This window comes from Sebastes umbrosus, chromosome 3 (genome assembly GCF_015220745.1).
Source record: "Sebastes umbrosus isolate fSebUmb1 chromosome 3, fSebUmb1.pri, whole genome shotgun sequence".
NCBI lineage: Eukaryota > Metazoa > Chordata > Actinopteri > Perciformes > Sebastidae > Sebastes > Sebastes umbrosus.
This window is the reverse complement of record NC_051271.1, coordinates 33,791,998-33,813,772: the sequence shown is the minus strand read 5'-3', so window position 1 is coordinate 33,813,772 and position 21,775 is coordinate 33,791,998. Positions and strand designations below refer to the sequence as shown.

Here is a 21,775-nt window from a genome sequence, read left to right as displayed (position 1 = left end):
ACACTGTGGCTTCATCTGAGAACTTTTCTATTTCTTGGAGGTCGGAGCGTAGACTTAGACTAATTAAACTAATTAGAAACGGGATCAGAACAGGACACTTTTTGTGAAATATTATGTAAATGGCTATAGAGAGGCAAAGTCCCTCCCCTTCTGGTGGACCACCATGGGACCTTATTTTGAAAAAAAATGTGAACGATCGTCAACAGCGAGAGACAATTTTTTTTTTATTCAGTTTGAATTTCACCATGAATCACACATATGATGTTTGTAATAATAATTTTGCAAGTCGAGAAAGTCACAGTTTGTTGTAAAAAAGTATCAGACTATGAGAATACGTAATTAGAAAGACCACACACCCAAAACTCGCGTAAGAGACGTATCTCTCGCTGAAGCTACGATGCCTGTGTGTTTCGTAATGGGATGTACTCACACGAGCAACGGGTCTCGCTCGTTTTTTCACTTCCCAGCTGATTAAAAGGACCAGGAGTCGCTGGATAACACACATTAGGTAAGATAATGTTTCATTTGTGCGTGGAACATAGCTAAGTTAGCTGGCTAGCTGGCAAAAAACTAAATGATACTACGACAAACTGACTTTCTCGACTTACAAAATGTACCTTTTAAATTGCCAAACATAATATGTGTGATTTATGGTGCAATTCAAACGGGATCAAAAAAAATATTTGTCTCATTGTTGACTAGCGTACATATTTTTTCTCAAATAAGGTCCCACGGGGTCCACCGGAAGGGGCGGGACTTGCTTCTCTATTACACTCAGTTTCAAAGAAATCAAGAAAATGTGTATTTTTTTTTCTCTTTCTCTCTCTGGTGGTTAAATATTACAAAAAAAATGATTTCCTGCCACTGAGAATCAATGTTTAATGACCTAATCAGATATGTGTAAAGCTTCTGCTTCTGTTTTGGTAGTGGTTGTTCCTCTTCTTGCTTTGCTATGTACCACAGTAATGTACATGTGCCAAATGACACCGCTACCGCTGCGACTGCCAATACCGAATGCAAGAACTTCACACACACTCAAGACTTTTACAGCAGCTACACTGAAAACACTTGTCATCTGCTTTGTTTCGTGCGCAGCTTGTGTCGGTGTGACGAGATGCATGGGGACGCTGCGTTTTCTGTATTTGATTGTGATCCATAGATATAAAAAGGGTGGAGGTCCCCGTATGGATATTCCTACAGACAGAAATAGAGCAGACAAAGTATCCTCCATCTCGTTGGTATAGACGGTTATAGTCCATGTTTCTAAAGTGATGTTTCTGTTAAATGTAAGCCCCTTAACTTTGTAATTCTTGGGAGATATCACAGGATTCATGGGGGGCATTTACTCGTATCTGAAGGTCTGTAATCTTATGAATGTGTTCATACAAGACCGTCTCTTAACAGCATCCGTGTGGGCTAACTGGAGTGCCTCGCTCATTCAGGATAGGTCCGATGGGTGTGCCCATCATGACATGGGTAACCAATCAAGGTGTCTTTTTCTCAGCAGGTCACTAGTTGGGTATACTGTATATGGAACTCATCAGTTTTCTACTCTGCAAAATATATGTGAACGTGTACGTAAGAGTTGATTCTTGTTATTGGAATTTTTTATAAGGTATAAAACTCTTGAGTTCAGTATAATTTACTGCTTCACAAACCCGTAGCCTACCTGGCTTTAAGACTACAGAACAGTACATGGGAGAAGACACAGTATTGTCTGTTTTTGCCTGCATTTCTTTCAAGTACAGTGCTTGTTCTTTAGAAGAATGCATATTCTTAGTGCCGAGCGAGATGTAGATACTTAACTGAGTGGATGATTAAAAGAAGCACTAGGGGGGTATAATGTGTGTTTTTCTTTTTTTTACCTTTGATTTCCATGCCAATTGAAACACGACAGAGGATGCCTCATTTTCTCAAAGTAACAAGTTGCCTTCAAGAGTGGACCGACTAAAAGAGGAGGAATAGAGTAGAGCAAGGGTTTGTGTCAGAACATCGCAGTGTAAGGAGGCATAGACCAGAATTTGCTAATAGAAAAAGCGGAGAAAAAAATAAAAGCACATTTAAACTATATATACAAGAGAATATTTGTTAATTTTAATGGTTTTATGTATTTCTTTTTTTTTTTTATATTGATTTGGGTTTAATTGTTTCGGGTGCTCTTGGTGAATGCATATGCAATCAGCTTCTATGTTTTGATTGAAATCATTCAGTTTGTCTTAATTAAATGCAAAGCGAGTTAGTTTAACAGAATCCTCCAACACAAGTCATCAGATACTGGAACACTAATGGAAAAATCTCATTGTGAACTACACCTTAATCTCTTTGCCTTGGCTCTTAAAGTTGCACATTCTCATTTATGAATGAATTATGTAACTAGCAATACTGTTTTTAATAAAAAAGAAAATGATTTCTCAGAGCTTTTGTTTTCTTTTGCCTCTTGTTTATCACATTAAAAAAAAAAAATAATTATGAATCAGTGAGGAGCAGTGCATTATGGAAATGGTCTTTTGTGCTTTTACAAAGGAGAAAAGCCTCTTGCCATGTCAAGGTAGTTTTCCTCATTGTCATGTGACAGAGTGGCCAGTAGGTGGCGCCTTGGGGGAAATGAAGAAACATGGTCGTGTCTAGAAGGGAGCCCGCAAATAGCGAAATCTGATCCGAGATCTGCATAAACTCTCGCGAAACTCGCTGACCGACGACCTAACTCTAACAATCTCGCGAGAGTTTCTACAGTTTGTTGGTTCCCTTCTAGCCACTACCAAGAAGAAACATGTAACGCTGCTGCAATTTCGGAGTTTAACGCTAGTGTCCAGTTTAATGTCCCAAAACACTTCTTCTGCTGGTGCAACATGTGATGCTACTGGTAAGTGTCATGTTCAAGCTAATGCTAACTGTTAGCTACCTCACTTTAGACGTCATGGTAGCATTATAGATAACATTGTTGAAGGTGCAGCACTGTGGTGACGTTAAAACTCCAGTCTACATTATAAAACTATTCGTAAATAAGGTGGACTTTGTACATTTATTTAATTCGTTGAATCTTTTTTTGTGTGATTTGTCTGCTAAAGATAAAGTTAGCTAACGCTAGCTAACGTTTAGCCACCAGAAGATGTTAATTGCAACACATGAAGGAAACATATTTTGTCAAATTATAGCCTAAATAGAATAAATGGAAGTGAAAGTACAAAGTTGCCCTCAAAAATAAAACGTCAGACATGTTTTTAACAGGAAGTTCACCAACGTTGACACATTGCGCGAGGGCAGGTGTGCTCCTCCACGTGCTCAGAGTCCACAATAAAAGCTGGTGATACACATGCTATGCAGAGTTAATGGTAGGCTATGTTGAACAGGTAGATTGAAGTGGGCCCACGTTGGCACCAACAGCAGTAAGAGTACTTTAGGCAAGGCAAGCTTTATATGTATAGCACATTTCAGCAACAGGGCAATTCAAAGTGCTTTACATAAACATTCAAGAACATTGCCACAAAGTGCAAAAGAACATTAAGACATAATTAAAACAGTTATAAAAACATAACAACATTAAAGATTGAAAAATGAAAGCTAGGATAGAAGTTAAAATAGAGTATAACACACAAGAGTTAAAGCTCCAGTGCAGTATAAGATAATTATCTGCTTTATTAAAGGGCAGCAAACAAGAACGTTTTAAGCTTTGATTTAAAAGAACTCAGAGTTGGAGTCTGTCCTGCAGGTTTCTGGGATCTTGTTCCAAATATTTGGTGCATAAAAACTTAACGCTGCTTTTGCATGTTTAGTTGTGACTCTGGGGACACTAAGCAGACCTGATCCAGATGACCTGAGAGGTCTGGATGGTTCAGAACATAGAAGATCAGAAATGTATTTTGGCCCTAAACCATTTAGTGCTTTGTAAACCAGCTAGAGTATTTTGAAATCAGTGCTCTGAGAGACAGGGAGCCAGTGTAGAAACCTCAGAACTGGACTGATATGATCCACTTTCTTGGTCTTAGTGAGGACTCTGAGAGACAGAGAGCCAGTGTAGAAACCTCAGAACTGGACTGATGTGATCCACTTTCTTGGTCTTAGTGAGGACTCTAGCAGCAGGTTCTGAATCAGCTGCAGCTGTCTGATCCATTTTTTAGGAAGACCAGTAAAGACTCCGTGACAGTAGTCAAGTCGGCTGAAGATAAATGCATGGACTAGTTTTTCCAAATCCTGCTGAGACATCAGTCTTCTAATTCTTGCTATATTCTTCAGGTGATAGTAGGCTGTCTTTGTAATTGTCTTAATATGGCTGTTAACAGTAATTTTAACCATATTTCTTTAGGGGGGGGACAAAGGAGGAAGGTCTGCAGGACAGATAATAATGCACCCAGTGCACTTTCATAGACTAAGCTACAGGAGTTACCCTGCACTATACTCATTTTTAACAGTCTCTTCTGCATTATATTCACTTTTTTAATAGTCATGTATCACAGCTGTTACCCTGCACTATATTCAGTTTGAACAGTTTTCTTCATCTTCTTGTATTTTTTATATCTGGTATATTTTTTTGTACTTTGCACTACTAACTTTTTTACTGCCTTTTTATTAACATGTTTTGCACTATGGACCTGTGATGCTGGAAACTTGAATTTCCCTCGGGATCAATAAAGTTACTATCTATTTATCTATTTATCTATCTATCTATCTATCTATCTATCTATCTATCTATCTATTAATCTCTTCTCTCCTTCCTTACTCCCAGTGCCGATGTGGACATGCAGCGGTACCGGTGGCCAGGTTATGAGATGCAGCTTCTCAGAGAGCTGCAGAGACAACAAAACAATGCCCAATTCTGTGATACTCTGCTGCAAACCGAGGGTGAGCTGTGTAACATACCTAAAGTTTTAAATTGAAGGTTAATAAATAATTAACCAGATTGTTTTTCTTACTATTTACAAAAGGCATCTCAGTCCCAACCCACAGCTGCATCCTTGCAGCTCTCAGCCCCTACCTGTCTCAGAAGCTGTCAGCCACCCCGTCTCCTCCATTGGGCCAGAAGCGTGAGCTCCAGCTTCAGGCTGTGAAGGCCCAGACCCTGCTGAAGCTTGTTAGTCTTCTGTACTCCGGGGAACTGGAGGTAAAAGGAAGTGTAGAGCAGAATGACGTGTTGTCTGCAGCCCGCCAGTTTGGGATCACAGACCTTGTTGAAGGACAGACAAATGGAGGAGGAAAGGAGGGAGAACCCCAGAAAAAAAATTGTTTTGGGAGTTGCAGAGAGAAAGCAGAAGCAAGCAGAGAGAGGAGTGAAAGCAGAGTGCAAGTTCAGGCTGAGATGGCTGGAAGGAGGGATACAGACTCTCCAGTTGAAAAGAGAAGTTGTGTATCCACAGGCCCAACCCCAGAGCCTGCATCCTCTGTAGCTCAAAGTTTGGATTTTTCTATCTTCTTGCAATCCCAAAACATCACATTTGATAAACACTTTAGTTCCACTCCTTGCCCACATGTTTCCAATGTGCATAGAGGAGCACGAAGCGATGGAGAATCTGCATTAGACCGATCCTCTGACAGTGTAACAAATCCCATGTCAACTTCAACTTTGTCCAGCAACGTGATGACCTTCCCCATTTCCCTAAGTGATGACTCAAACTCCCCAACATCTCAGGAAGATGGCGCCTACCAGCAGCCATCTGAGTTTGGGGACAATATACAAGTGTTGGCTGAAGAAGGGACAGGATTGGAAGATGGAGAAACAAATGGCAAACCAGCTGACAATAGAGAAAATACAGAGCAGCCAACCCACAGCTGCAGAGATGAGATGCGAGGAGAGGAAAACTCCACAGAGAAAAGGCATGCACATGCAAATTTAGGGATAAAGAGCCTGGCTAAGATGAAACAGATGCAGCAGATGATGGAGACGGAGACTGCACAGATTTCTATCAAGGTAAGAAGGATTAGTTAATTAGTTATTTCACATAGAAAAGACTTGGAGTGTGCATAAACCCGAAAGCTATATACAGTGCTCCAGAGATAACATATTTTTGTAGGCCAACCGGGAAGTTAGCATTGCCCTGGTTCCCTCGACAAAAGCCAATGGGATATTTCCGTTGGGTTTTTGGATTATTGCAGTAAATAAACTCTGAAAAGTAATCTCCACAAATGAACACCACTTTTATGATTTTTGAAGTGTGAATGCAATCGCCAGAAGTGAAAAACTAACGTTAGGCTTTAAACAAACTACATCACGGTCCCATGAGCATGAGTATACACAACGAGGCTGTAAAGGCGGACGAGTCGGCGTGATGACGTTTAGTAGTCTCATTTAGCCACTTGTTAGCAACCACCTTTTTTAAGACACATAAAGGCTTCAAAATTCTCAAGTGGGGTATTTATTGATGTATTTTATGTCGTCGTGTTAACCACAGACCTTATTTCAGGCATCTAACTAAAAACCCATTAAAAAAACCCATTGACTTCCAGACGAGGGAACCAGAAGACTCATTTCTGGGTTTTAGGACTCATTCCTGTAGCACTCTATTAGGTGAGATTACAGATTGATTGTGAACAAACTCAAGGACAAAATTCCCCTTCTTTGTGATGGACAGTAAAGTTTATCAGGCAGAATTACACCTCAACAGACAAAAGTCCTGTACCCCCTCAAGTATCGAGACTTCCCTCGCTTGCAGGAAGTGCCAATTTGGCATTTTAAAATGGCAAAATACGGGGCACACCCATGACTTAGGGGTAAGGGTGCCAACCACGAACCGCAATGTCACCAGTTCAAGTTCAGCTGGGGATCTTGTTACATATTTCCCTCTCATTTCCTGTCGTCTGTCTACTGTCTGTAATGAAGACATAAAAATGCTGAAAAATACCTTTTTTTGCCTCCTTTGGGACACTTTTCACAGACAGGTTTGGTTTGTTAACTGAGGCTGCTGCGAGCATTTAATGAAGTTGTCATGCAATTTGTGATCTAAACATTCTGGGAATACTTTCACTTTAACCAGTGTGTGACGTTTGTCTTAAGGCAATTGAAAGATTAGAGATCATTTTGTCGGTTTGCAACTACCTACTGTAGCGAACGATTCATTTTCCATCAAGCAAATTTGTCAGGGTGTCACAATCACTCAACCGCTGTTGTCTAAAGGTTTGAGTCATGTCTCCATTTCCCCTCGAGCGCAGTCATGACTGTAAAAATGCCTCGGGATTCCTACGTTTCACAAACAAAGAGAAGAAAGGAAATGAGGATTTAGTTTCATGACACGCTTTGTCACGTCTCAGCTTTGATGTGTTCATGATGCCGTCAGTCTGTCAGAACAAATGTGTAGGAAGCCCACTCGTTTTTATCCTTGGTGTTTTCGTCATCGCCATATTCTCTTCCCTCCGTGCAGGTGAAGCTGAGGAGGAGGACCAAAGGAGAAGTGTGGGAGGTTGTGAGCCTTCAAGACGCAGATGAGACGTTGTCAGTTCTTACCTCCTTGAAACAGGTAAATAAGTATGACTGTGTTTTTGTACACGGACACACTTCTCATCCAATTCACTTGGATTTGATTGGATGTTTATATTACAATTAGAATCACTTAATCTGCCAAGTGCAATAAATACTCCATAATAATTAGTCTTGGTGATGCATGGCAGTGCAGAGATAGAACAAGACTATTGTTTCACAGCATTTACCAAAAGAACGACACAGCAACTGCAAGATATTACATATTTTTTAAGGACAGTAGCTCATGTTTATGCATTGTGGGTATAGACCTTTTCAAACTTGACAACATAAACATTCTAAATGAGCCGTGGGATCGCGGGCGATCCAGACCGACTTCACTATCTTTCAGAGGCTGTAGCAGGTTCAGTTTTAGAGCTAGTGACGTTACAGATATCATATGACACTAGAGCACCTAAGAAATCCATTGGTAACAACGACAATGTCATGCTAGCTTGTCCGCAAGGAGGCTAAATAACGCTCCAAAATTAGGCTAAAATTTGGCTGTGAAAAATCCCTAAACAGTCTTGGAATTACATAAATTGGGTATCATTGTAAAGCTGAGACTCTTGTGGTTCCCAGCTTTCATATGATGTACACCACTTCTATGTGACATCTACTGCTGACCTGCTATCTCCCCCTACAGACCACCTGTACCCCCCTATAAAAAACAAAAACGGGTCTATTGTGGGTCTCAGAGGGTTAATCCAGTAGCTGTCAGGAGGTAAACTTGGAACAAAGCTGTGTCACCAGCAACAGAATGGCAATGAAAAGGTCTACAGGGAATATAATTTCCATTATAATTATTATGACTTTTTCTTTGAAGACACAAGTATCTAAATTACCTTTGCAAACACAACTACAATCTGGGTCGTATTAGCCAATTAGCAGTACTTTTTTTTTGTGTACCCTAATCATTTTGGCAGTGACTGATGCACCTGCAGTGGTGAATACAATTAATGTCGTCTCTTTGGTGCTGTTGTCTCATATTGCTTTGAGTGCTGAGTGCCAGGTCTCTCTTTTCATGAAATGCACACCAAACCAAATAACTTTATCTTTTGAAACAAATTCACTATTTACATGTAACTGTCTTTTTTTGCTTGCGAAAGGAATGGGATTACGGAAGGTAAGTGTTAAGAGAGAGAATAAAGCCATAGGCAAATTTATTGTGCAACAAACACGGTGATGCAAAACCACAAGACGTTAGTTATTCGGAAGCCGTGGTCAGAGTTGATGATGCACGTTCTGGAGAGAGTAGAGTAGGCAGAGGAAGGAGGAGGTGGTGCAGGTGGACAGACTGAAGTTTTGGCAAGTTGCTCAGGCGCTGCACTCTGGGAGAAGTCAAAGGCAGCGTGATGCAAACGTCAGGTAAAATCCTAACTTAGTAACTGCCAGAGCAGCTGCCTGAGGCTTGATGGACAGCAGCTCTGTTTCATCATCCGCTCCCAGATTCCACCTGAGATCAGCAGCACCACAGCCACGCTGATAATTATTAGGAATTACATAATAAATAAAATGACAACAGAAATAAAGGATTATGGTTCTGATTATAGCTGTTATCGATTAAAATATTTAATCGTGATTAATCGCACGATTGTCCATAGTTTGTCGCAAATTAATCGCACATTTTCTGTTCAAAATGTACCTTATAGGGAGATTTGTCAAGTATGTAATACTCTTATCAACATGGTAGTGGGCAAATATGCTTGCTTTATGCAAATGTACGTATATATTTATTATTGGATTTATTTATTATCAATTAACAACACAAATCAATGACAAATATTGTCCAGAAATCCTCACAGGTACTGCATTTAGCATAAAACAATATGCTCAAATCATAACATGGCAAACTGCAGCCGAACAGGCAACAACAGCTGTCAGTGTGTCAGTGTGCTGACTTGACTATGACTTGCCCCAAACTGCATGTGATTATCATAAAGTGGACATGTCTGTAAAGGGGAGACTCGTGGGTACCCATAGAACCCATTTTCATTCACATATCTTGAGGTCAGAGGTCAAGGGACCCCTTTGAAAAGGGGCATGCCAGTTTTTCCTCGCCAGAATTTAGCGCAGGTTTTGAGCGTTATTTATCCTCCTTCCCATCAAGCTAGCATGACATGGTTGGTACCAATGGATTCCTTAAATTGTTTAGTTACATATGATACCAGTAGCTTTAAAACTGAGCCCGCTACAACCTTAAAATCGCAAGATGCGTTAATGCGTTAATGGCGTTAAAATGCATTTGCGTTAACGCGTTGTTATTGCATTAACTTTGACAGCCCTAGTTCGGATATGAATTGAATCTTATCAAACTAAACATGATAACAGATATGTTACTTCTTCTTTATCTTTCTACAGAATGGGTCCAACCACAAAAGGCCGCAGACCGACCTTACAAACAGTGAGCCTCATCCCTCCTCTGTCCAGCCAGGCCCAATTCATAAACCAGAGACCCAGATTGTTCAACATGCTACCGCCATCTCCCCCGAACCACCACCTCACCCCATCACCCCCTCTGCCTCCCAGCTTGTCTCTAGTGACTGCTTCGCCCCAAACCAAAATGACGGCCTCGAGTCAGTCCCACTGCCCCAGCCTCCGGGCACTGCAGAGGAGTGTGACGAGCAGATAGAGAAGCTGTTGGAGGACATCATGATGGGCCTGAACATCCTGCCAAACTTGGAGAGGGACTGCAAGAAATCTCATTATCTTCCACCAAACCATGACGGAGCACCGGCCATTTGCCAGGTCCCAGTTACAGAGAACGAGCGACAGCAGAGTCGGATGCATGCTGCCGTCAGTCCAGCAGGGTGCGTGTATTACCAGGATTTTGGGACGCAAATTGGTCTCTCATCAACCGATACAGGTACCTAGATGCATTTGTTTTCTTATGATATATACTTTTTTCCCCTGACAAGATGTGTAGGCTGTTATCTTTTACAATTGCCTTGTTGATAAATTGTAAGTTAATATGTTGCTTAGCAGTGGGGCCCGCAAGCTAGAGAGTTCCTGCTAATGAACTTAGTAGCCACTTTTAATCCAAAGAGGGAGAGTTTTGTTAATTGGGAAAATGAAAAAGAAATTTCAGAAATGTTGGGACTTTTTCCCCTTTATATTTACTAATATAGCTTTGTACATGTGATGGGTGTTGAATCTATGTAGTCCTTTATCTGTGATTTTATGCCTCTGCGCTGTCCATCCGTCCGTCTAACCTTTTCTAGAAGAAAACAAACATCAGCCTCGACCACCGGTGGTTAATTTCAGTTACGAGTTACAAGCGTCTGTGACCTTGTTGTCTATGCTAGCAGCTGTTGTGCAGTTAAATTCAGCATTTTATAATGCTAGTACTGCCTACATGCGCAGGAAGCAAGCAAGCAATTATTCGAGCGCTTTACATTAATTCCCGTGTCCAGCGCTGCTTCCTGTTTACACCGGCACGGTGCATGCCCAGTGTGTGTGAATGGTCATGTGATATGCGTTTTCAGGCATGGTAGTATGGACGGAGATTAATTCTAAAATGCTCGTCTGGACGGAGATCGTTTTTGTTTTAAATCCAAAACCCCCACCCTAGCACCAACCACCTCAGCTTTGTAATTTCCAGATGGATTGATGGCAGTCTTCTCACCTGTTGTACAGGTGTCTATTGTTGTTTTACAGCTCAGAACCAGCCCAGCTGCTCAAGCCTTTCATCTGTACAGCCAGCTGCTGTGCTAATCCAGCAGCAGGAGCAGCAGCACTCCTCTCAGTATCACTCATCTGTCACACCAATGGGGCAAAGAGATGGAGCTATTCACCAGGTCATGCCACCGTCCAAAAGTAAAAATTGTCCATATCCTGAAGTACCCACAACCACATCAGTCATACCCACAGCTCTCTTCTCCAGTGGGCAGAAGCTACTTACTACCCTTACTTATTACCCACTATGCCAGGAACCGTCTTCACAAGATAGTCGGAACATCCTAGAGTTTTTACCCCTGACGAATGGAAATGAGGCGCAGTCCTCGCATTCTTTACCTTGCATGGATGAATTGCAGCTTCCTCCATGTCTCTCTCCATTAGAGCCATCTACCTCAGCAGCAAAACATCAGCCTGCCCTCAACAACTCAACGGACCAAAGCGATAAAATGCAGCCACAGCCGTCTCTACATAGGCGACCCTGGCTCACAGTAAACCCTGGATCACTACAATTTCCTCTCAGTGCCATCACTCACAAAGCAAATGAAAGTACGTCTTCACCACAGGATACAAACCGCAGCTCTTCGTCGAAGCAATGGCAGAAGCATCTGGAGTTGAATCCACAAAGTGGTGGAGCCCGGGCAGCATCTTGTACTGTGAACGAAGTGGAAGACAGAGGAGCAGTATCTGCTGGTCATCAAGATGTGGCAGAACTGGAATCTGATCCCAGGAAGATGAAGAAAAGTTTAAAATGTAGACAAGGTGACACTAAAGGTGATGCTGCAGCGCCTAAAAGGAGGAAGCGGAAGCGCCCAGGTCATCCACAAGAAGCCGATTCTCTTTTCCATACATTCAAGCTTGTGAAAGTCAGCGATGGAACAAAGCGGCAAATCAACCTGAGCCTTTGTTCAGTCAGTTTGTCGAGCAACAACGTGCTGGCGAGGGAAAGAGAAATGGCCGCCAGTTCTTCAACCCCGGCAAACAAATTAGTAGGGAAACCAAATGAACCATCGACCATCACAGAAAGTCAAGGAGAGAGAACCAGCGGGGATCTCAACACTGACCAGACACAGATCAGGACCAGGGGCTTCTTAAAAAAACCTCAAGAGATGCCAAGTAACTCAATTTTAAAACCCAGGGCCGGCAGAGCTCAGATTGTGAATAAAGAAGGAATCCTCAAGCGGGGACCCGGAAGGCCACGGAAAAAGAAGGTCGAAGAGAGCCCTCCAGAGAGCTGTCCTGCCGTCATTGATAAACAGAGCCGCGATGTAAAAAGTGAGGCACAAATTGACAGCAATTTGCCAAAGGAGGGGAGCGAAAAACCAAAGAGAAAGCGTAAAAAACGGATCAGGAATAGAAGTGAGGCGGAGGCAGTTCCACTTAAGAAGACCATAAATGCTGAGGAAGGCAATAACAATGATGTAATCCCAGCGGGAAGTAAATTTGGGGCACCCAAACGGCCACAGATGGTCAATCTGAAGGAGTTTCAAAAGCTTATCAAACGCCAACACTCAAAAACAAGAAAGTCAAAAGAAGCCAATGAAACAAATGAAACTGCAAGAGATGTCGAAAGAGAAGAAGGGAAGGCGTGTGGTGGCAGATGTGAAGAATTAACTAAGGAGACTGAAGTGGACATTGCTCAGCCTCAGAACAGGGACGGGATTAAAGAGTCTCACGCCCTCGTCTATGTCACAGGTGACAAAAATCACAATCAGATTTTCAACAAACCAACAGCAGAGTATGGCAAATCACAGCTACATGTGAGAAACATTTCTACTAGTCAGGAGACCAGTCTGTTTTGTGATGAATCCCATGATGCAGTGTTTTCCTTTGACGTCTTGGGAGAAGAGGGGGCCAAGTTAGCAGCTGAGACGGATCAGCCACGGAAGAATCCTGATGAAGGTAACGTGTTTGCTCCTGTAGTCATGGTTGGCAGAATTTTCAAGCCCTTTTTAGTGTGTACAGTGAGAGTAGAAATTGGGAAATATGAAATGAAAAATGAGAAAAGCTGAACGGCAACTATTGAACCATTGAATCTTTGATTTATTGGTTAGGCTGGAAAAACTAATTTTTTACTACAATATGTGTAAGATTAAAAACAACCTACTTTGGTATAGAGGACGGAACCTGCCAAAATCATGAATAAATGACTCGATAAATAAATAAATGTATTAAATGTAGCAAAACTGATGTAGCCATTAATTAATTGATAAAATGTGACATAGATATTTCTGTTTTAATTTGCTTCTTTATTGTTATCAAGACGAAACACGTTGAATGACGGCCCCCTCATAAAGAAATGTAAAAAGAAATTTGTAAATAAATGTATAAAGAAAATGATACAGAAATAAACAAGTTTGGGGAAATAAATTGAAATGAAATGAAAAGAGAAAATTGTGTATAAATAAATGAATAAATACATAAATACATACATTTAAAAATAAATAAAAAATAAATGCAAAAATAAAATAAAAAATAAATGCAAAAATGTATAAATTATGCAAAAAATGATAGATGTATAAAAATAAATATATAAAGGAGAAATTAAACAGAAGAGTAAATAAATAAGGGAATCAATACAAAGAAAAAGAAAGAAGCAAGTTAAAACAGAAATATCAGTTTATGTCACATTTTTATCAATTAATTAATGGCTACATTTATTCTCAATATGATTTTTGCTACATTTAATGACATTTGTTTATTTATTGAGTCATTTATTAATTTATTTTTGATTTAGGCAGTGTCCGTCCTCAATACTTTAGTGCCATCTGGTGGAAATATAAAGAATGACACTGTGACTGATGGCAACGACCACAAGATGCTTGAATGTTGGGCTAGTTTTAAGACGAGCTGTTAAGATAAAGAGACATGCAGCATTACATTCAAAAACTCAAGTATTGGTAGAACCCTGTTTACAGGCTTGGTGCATCCGAATCACATTTTTCCAATTTAGCCTTAGTGGTATCAAGCCTCGTAGCAGTGGTTGAAGAAGTACTCCCATCTTTAACTTGTGTAAAAGTATTAATCCAACAATGTAAAAATACTCCATTACAAGAAAGTCCTGCATTCATACTCATAAGTAAAAATACAAATCTATTATCAGCAAAATGTACTTAAAGGGACAGTTCATATTTTGCCTCTTACCTGTGGTGCTATTTATCAATCAAGATTGTTTTGAGTTGCCGAGTGTTGGAGATATCGGCCGTAGACATGCATGCTTTCTCTCCAATATAATGGAACCAGATAGCACTCGGCTTGTGGTGCTCAAAGTGTCAACGTATATTTTCAAAAACAATGTCCCAATTACTCTAGATAATCCAATTTAGTTCTTTCTTTTTTAGCACAAAAAGCCTGTGATGCAGGAGTTCCAGATACAACACAGCAGACTGCTATCAACAATGAAGGCTCGTCTCACAGTGACCTGCACCTGCCTCAAGAAGACAAAGTGCCTTTGGACCACAACTTGAACCCCGAGAGGACTAGTCCACCTCTGTCCCACACTGTTGGGTTCAGCAAGAGCTCAGGCTGCGACCACGAGGAAGAGGAGGAAGTGGAGGTGGACGTTCTGCTTTACTCTCCAGACAAAGTGCCTCAGACTGTAGAGTGTGAGAATGGACTCGACAACATGGAAATAACTCCAGAGGAAGAAGAGGAGGAAGATGTGAATGACATTGATGTAACTGGAGATGAGGCAGAGTAACCTTTGTATGTGCTTATTTTTTTTTACTATGTTGTGTGATTAGTTCAGCACTTTCCTAATGTTCTCTTTGTTCTGGTTTTATGTAGGTTCACAGAGATACCAGGCCATTATGCTGTGAAGCTATATGTTTTTATGTCCTTCCTTTTTCTGTTTTCACCATCAGTCAGTGTCTGGCGATTATAAGCAAGAATAACGGGCTGTGCGCTGGTTTTGACACTTTCATTTAGTTCAACATACAAGGTTCAAATGGATGTTTAATTCCCATTAATAATATGCTAAAAGCATCGATTACATAAAGGGAAAAAAAAGTTCTTACTGTTGTTCACATTTGTCAATAATTTTATTAATTGTACATGTTCAGTAAGATTTGAATTGTCAGACTGATTAAGGTAAAAGCACTTAGCTGCATTGTGTCTCTCTGAAAGGAACTATTGTTGAAAAGAAACCTTATTTTGAGCCTGTATTTGTAAAGCACACCGTGTTTTCTGTAAATTACATAATTATGTAATTATTATTATGGTTTATTAAAAAAAAATCCGTCTTTTCATGCATGTTTGTTGTGTTTTTTTTTTTACACCATTAAATATAAATGAATTCCTGGAGATACAGAAAGGTAAGAAGATGATGTCATGTCTAGAAGGTAACCAGCAAATTGCGAAATCTGATTTGATTCTCGCGAGACTCCCTTCCCCGACGAACCTATCCAACCTTTTAGTCTCGCGATAGTTACCCCCCATTTGCTGGTTCCCTTTCTAGACACGACCACCAGGAGAGGGCGCAATATCTCTGCCTGCCGTTTAAATCCAACTTTATTGACAGCGGAAGTGTGAGCAGGAAACGGTACACACGTGTTTTCTTGCAGGTTTGAAGGTTACAGAAGAAGCACCTGGGAGGTTTGTTGCCGGCTGTCCGCTGCAGAGGGTCACCAGGACGGCGTGTTGGTGGTGAAAGCTCCGGGTGTGTGAAGAGACTGAAGAGACTAGACATGGATCCCATGAAGGCGCAGCAGCTGGCGGCGGAGCTGGAGGTGGAGATGATGGCTGACATGTACAACCGGTAAGAGCCCAAACAAGCTAACCATAAAGCTATCTCTAATGTATGCGACCCGTCTGTCAGTAGGAAACCGGCTCATTGCGTTCATTCATAGTCTTTATTACACTGGTCGTTACAGGGTAACAAAGGCTCATCTAAAGGTTAACTAGGCTTATATTAGTGAAGAGGAACCTACAGATGCTGATAGCTCCGCCTGATTACTGGATCAATGACTTTATAGCTACATGAGACACATTCATTGATCAGTCAGGCCGACTGCTGCTACTGTAACGTTACATAAAGCTAAAACAAGCCACCGATAACAAACTGACTGTCAAATCAGTTGATCATGAAAATAATAGTTGCAGCTCTAATTCAATTCAATTCAAACTTTATTGCAGACTCAAGGTCCAGATAAGAAAAAAACAAGACATTACATATAATACATTACAATACAGGAAGCACTATAAAAAGTCATGATTAAAAGATATTAAAAATATTAATATAAATATATACATACATCAATGCCTTACATATACAGAACTATACTTGTGCTATCTCTAATGTATGCTACCTCTCTGTCAGTAGTAAACCGTCTCATTGTCTTTATTAATATTAATATTACACTGGTCGTTACAGGGTAACAAAGGCTCATCTAAAGGTTAACTAGGCTTATATTAGTGAAGAGGAACCTACATATGATGCTCGCCCAGCCTGATTACTGGATCAATGAGTTCAGCTACATGTGACAGATTCATTACATCGTTACATAAAGATAAAATGTCCTACAGGACTGAACAAGCCACCGATAACAAGCTGATTGTCAAATCAGTTGATAATGAAAAATAATAGTTGCAGCTCTAATTCAATTGAATTCAATTGAATCTTTATTGCAGACTCAAGGTCCTGATAAGAAAAAAAAAGAAAAAAAACAAGACATTACATATAATACATTACAATACAGGAAGCACTATAGAAAGTCATGATTAAAAGATATTAATAATATTAATATAAATATATACATAGATCAGTGCGTTACATATAAAGAACTATAGCAGTGCCTCCACAGCTGTGATTGGTACCGTGTGGTGCCAAATCTGATGTTAGACAACCGCAAAATGACGTCACTCTCAGAGGGATTAAGCCGGCATATACATTTGTACATGAGATTACTTAATACAATATGAAAAGTACTTAATGCCGGAATAATTTTATAGATGCTATAATCACATACAATCTCTACTCCTACAGTAGGGGCTTTTATTTAGTCAAGCAGAGTTGCACTCACCATCTAAAAAAGAAGCTGAGTGATTCCAGCAGATGGAGCTGTATGGTTTTACCAAGTGGCGTTGAGTATATGCCAGTATTGGTGGGACATCATATTAAAGGTTATATTGATAACATTGTTATGTAGACGAATATTTAAAAAAAAAAATAATACATCCACAGAGCTTTTATTAAGGTGCTGAATAAAAGTATGGCCTTTCCTATAAAAAAAAAAACTGATTGTGAATTAATCATTTTATAAATTGACGGTTCCAAAATGAATGTTTTGTTTATATCTGTGGACGATATCTGACCACTTCTAACAAGGCTTGTGAGCCAATAATAGGGCTGCACGATTATGGCCAAAATGATGATACGGATTATTTTGATCAATATAGAGATCAGGCTATTTATGACAATTATTCATAGATTTTAGGGACAAAATATTTTTATTGCAACTTCACATTTTAAATATACAGAGCACTGCTTTCACTTCCATGTTGTGCTACATTTCAACTGTCAAAAACTCTTAAATGTTATCCTTTTGCTTTGTTATTGTCATCTATTGTGGTTATTTGCATACAAACACAATTCAAATGATTATCAAATCAATGGTTGTATTTTTATTTAAATATTTGCTTTGATTAAATTTATATTTAATATTTATATATATTTATATTTATACAGCATTGACTATTTTTTTTGGCATTAGTAGTTGTATGTATTATAAGTTGCTTAGAGCTAGTGTTAGGAAGTTTAACAGGTCATAATTCCCTCTTTATTATCTATTTTGTATTGCTGTAAAAACATCTCCTTCAAACAACTGGATTTATTTGAGTTTCTCACCAAAAACTAAGTTTTACAAGCGTACATTTGAACGCATCATGACAGGGTTATAATTTGCCATCGCCCATATCTTGAATGTACCATAATGTATCTCCATGGATCCTCTGCTGCTGTCGGCAGACGAGCCGGTCGCTGTGATGACTCTGAGCAGCATCATGGGAATGAATCACAATAAAATAAGTGTCTGATTTAGTTTGTTGTTTCCAAATGTTTTAATGTTGTTCCTCCACAGCTTATTTTGGACTTACAGTTGTTAAAAAAATTGCAGCTTTATGTCTTCTTCACTCAGCTGAAGAACTTCCACACCGACAACATGTTGTATGTGTGACGTTACGGACTGTGCCGCTGTGTGCTGACGTAAAACCACCATGCGGCGGCTGCACATGTGTGTGTGACCGACAAAAAAATTGGAAATATGAGACTGCTGAAAACTGTATGGCTTCGATCGGTTGCTGACTGACGGTGCATCTCTAGCTGGTAGTTTAGGAAGCGTTTGATTTATGCAGCAGAGTTTTCTATGAGCGAAGCATTTTAAACGTCAATATCGCAGTCGATCATGTTCATTTAATTGTGGGAAGCCAAAATCGTGATCACGATTAATATTCGATTCATTGTGCAGCCCATAGCCAATAATATACCGACGTTGGTATCACATGGTATCTCTTGTGTCATCAGTGATCAAGTTGACCCTGGCACCTCCATCAGGCTGTCCAAAGTTATCAGTTGTACCTTTTTAAGGTGCTCAAGTATAATAAAACTGCCCGGTAAACACATGGAATAAAATTCAAATCCGTCTGTCTCCCGGCTTCCTCTCTTCCCAGAATGACCAACGCCTGCCACAGGAAGTGCGTGCCGCCACATTACAAAGAGGCCGAGCTGTCGAAGGGCGAGGCGGTGTGCCTGGACCGCTGTGTGGCCAAATACCTGGACCTCCACGAGAGGCTGGGACGCAAGCTGACAGAGCTCTCCGTCCAGGACGAGGAAGTGATGAGGAAGGCGGCCCTGGGGAGCGGATAAAGACGCTGATGAACGGAAACGAAGTAGAGCAGCATCGTGGGGGATTAAAAGGTTATGGGATGGGGTCAGCATATGTAGTTTCTCTAAGATGAGAGACTTTGTGTTTTACTGAGTGGGTGGGTTTTATTAGGGAAGTTAAAAATTTAAAAAAAATAATGCTGTTGAGGGTCCACTGAGAGACTCTACTGCAGTAGAGGACGAGACAGGATGAGACTGGAGGACCTGGTGGAACGACGACAGCACGCGGACACCTTGAAACTGCTCACTGCTCCACCAGCCTCTCTGGATGTGTCCAATGAAGTTTTACATTCAGCTAGACCCGGTCATCAAGAAGTCACCTGAAAGGAGAAAGGACATGTAATATTATTTCTAAGTCATACTTTGTGCTTGTTTTTTAGCTGCTTGGAGTGCGAGAAGGGTGCTGCTTCTACTGCAGAAACTCAAATACTTTGCTTTGTTGTACCAACCATCTGGTACTTGTGGCAGGTTTAAACAAACACTAAGAATGATTTGCATTTCGTCTTTGTTCCCACATCACCCTTTGAACCCTTTTACGAAAGGGGGGGGTGTAAGTAAACATGGGCCCTCTTCATGAGGTTGCAACACAACATGGTATTCAGGTAGATACAAGTTGTCTGTTATGCAGATATGGTAGTATCAGTTCTGTACAAAACCTTGAAATACAGTAAGTCAAATACAGATGGATCAGGGCATGCACTGAATGGATAATGTACAGCAGTATTGTTTGTCTTTTTATACAAGACACTATGCATAGTTTACTCTCACTCAGCCCTGATCGGTGCCGCGTTGGCTTCGTCTGTTACAACTACTCCGATGCAGACTGCCAGCCAGGCCATTCTGGCTCCACGGACGTGTGTCGAAGATGGACTCAACTCAATGCTTGTGTAGTATGACGGGTGGAAGTAACAAAAATGTAATTGCATGTGAATTGAAAAACAGAGCTGTAAAAATGGATGTGAAATGAAAAAATGGAGTGATAAATTATCAAGTGATTTGATTAATTTAAAGCCGATTTGACTAAAACAGACGTGATATGATGAAAACAAAGGCATGTTTTATCATTTTCCCCGTCTTACATTCACCATTTACAACACACGATTGTGATTTATCATTTAAGGAAAGTGGTCTCGAGGGTGGAAGTAACAAAAACGGAAAGTGGAAAAAAAGGAAAGTGATGAAAATGTTTGTGAATTAGGCTAATAATGGGAATGATGAATTGTATGCGAATTGAAAAAATAGTGATAAATTGTCAATTGATTTGATAATCTTAATTGACATTTTATTTGAAACAGTGTTGCTCTGATAACCCAAATGATGTTTGTCGATTACAGCGCGCACATTTTTTGTTACTTCCGCCCAAAATGTCAATCAGAAACCACGGCAACTGACTGAAAAAGTCGAGAGTAGAGCGGTTGGCTGAGTGCGCGAGAGTAACAAAAATGCGTGCTGTAAACGATGAATGTCAGTTGTGAATGATGAACAGTCGACAGTTGATTATCAGAGCAACACTTTCAAATAAAATGTCAATCAAGTTTATCAAATCGATTGACAATTTATCACTCCATTTCAATTTGCATACATTTTCATCACTTCTAATATTAATTCATAAGCATTTTCATCACTTCCCCTTTTCTTCAATTAGTTTTTGTTACTTCCACCCTCGAGGCCACTTTCCTTAAATGATAAATGCCAATTCTGTGTTGTAAATGGTGAATATAAGATGGTGAAAATGATGAAACATGGCTCTGTTTTAATCATTTCACAACTGTTTTAGTACAATCGGCTTTAAATGAATCAAATCACCTGATAATTTATCTCCATTTTTTTTAATTCACATGCATTTTCACCACTTCTATTTTTATCAATTAGTTTGTGTTACTTCCACCCCTCATAGTGTAGACTGTGTTGTGCTGTATGTGACTGGACCATGTTTTGACTGTGAAACTTTTTTTTTTTTTTTTCATGTGCTAACCACTGTGCCAGTGACGCAGCTTTTTAGCTGCATATTGGAGAAGCTGCACAGTGTTTCGTTGTTATTAAGTACTCTAATAAAACTGTCATCATTTATCTTAACATCATGAGTGTTGTTATAAGGATATTTAAAGCTGCAGTGGGTAGAAATGGAGCAAATATGATTTAAAAAAAGTTATTTTTATAAAACGGTCACTTTATCCTGACAGTAGTGCATGAGACAGGTAATCTGAAAAGATCATGTTCCTCTTTGTCCTCTTTGTCTTCCGGTATCCTCCGGTGCTCCTAACGGCATCTGCAAGATTTCACAGACCAGAAGAAAACAACCAATCAGAGCCGAGCTGGAGCCTTGCTGTCTCTGAGCAGCTGTCAATCACTCACAAACTCTGATCAAACGGTCAAACTAGGCAGCGTTGATCAAATATTAATCAATATTCTCTAACTGTAATGCCTATTTCTCTCCTCAAATGTTTTCAGAAACATCTTGTAGTGTACTGCTTAGCTGTAAAATGAGAAAGTTTGTGACCCGGCAGCCATGTTGAGATCAGTTGAAGAAATACCAAGCACCGCCCACCAGCCGGAGCAAACGTTCTCATTTTACAGCTAAACAGTACTAATTTTTTTAACGCATTAATTGCAATCGATCTTCCGGTGGTTGTACCGGGCTCAGTTTTAAAGCTAGAGTGAAGTCAGTGTTGTCAGTGATCAAGTTGCCAGTTAATGTAGAAAAAATGGATATATGGCTGAGTTTGAGCCTGGTGTCTCCATCAGGCCTGGTAAATGTGTTTACTAGGGCTGTCAAA

At 40.1% G+C, this 21,775-nt stretch overlaps 2 protein-coding genes across 2 annotated transcripts; both read left to right on the top strand.

Moving 5' to 3' along the window:
* The first annotated feature begins 223 nt into the window (after positions 1-223).
* On the top strand, positions 224-15,364 carry LOC119484555. Its single transcript, XM_037763416.1, has 7 exons — positions 224-2,863; positions 4,724-4,839; positions 4,923-5,902; positions 7,350-7,445; positions 9,806-10,310; positions 11,081-13,021; positions 14,461-15,364. Exons 2-7 carry the CDS (start codon positions 4,737-4,739, stop codon positions 14,817-14,819), a joined length of 3,984 nt encoding a protein of 1,327 aa, XP_037619344.1. The 5' UTR covers positions 224-2,863; positions 4,724-4,736; the 3' UTR covers positions 14,820-15,364.
* Positions 15,365-15,643: 279 nt separating this feature from the next.
* Positions 15,644-21,074, top strand: timm10 (translocase of inner mitochondrial membrane 10 homolog (yeast)). Its single transcript, XM_037763493.1, has 2 exons — positions 15,644-15,875; positions 18,785-21,074. The coding sequence occupies exons 1-2, from the start codon at positions 15,805-15,807 to the stop codon at positions 18,978-18,980; spliced, it is 267 nt and encodes an 88-aa protein (XP_037619421.1). The 5' UTR covers positions 15,644-15,804; the 3' UTR covers positions 18,981-21,074.
* The last annotated feature ends 701 nt before the right edge of the window (positions 21,075-21,775 follow it).

Coding starts and splice junctions, on each gene's coding strand:
- timm10 (XM_037763493.1), top strand. CDS start 15,805: ATGGATCCCATGAAGGCGCAGCAGCTGGCGGCGGAGCTGGAGGTGGAG. Junction 15,876..18,784: donor ATGGCTGACATGTACAACCG/GTAAGAGCCCAA, acceptor CTCTCTTCCCAG/AATGACCAACGCCTGCCACA.
- LOC119484555 (XM_037763416.1), top strand. CDS start 4,737: ATGCAGCGGTACCGGTGGCCAGGTTATGAGATGCAGCTTCTCAGAGAG. Junction 4,840..4,922: donor TACTCTGCTGCAAACCGAGG/GTGAGCTGTGTA, acceptor TATTTACAAAAG/GCATCTCAGTCCCAACCCAC. Junction 5,903..7,349: donor CTGCACAGATTTCTATCAAG/GTAAGAAGGATT, acceptor CCCTCCGTGCAG/GTGAAGCTGAGGAGGAGGAC.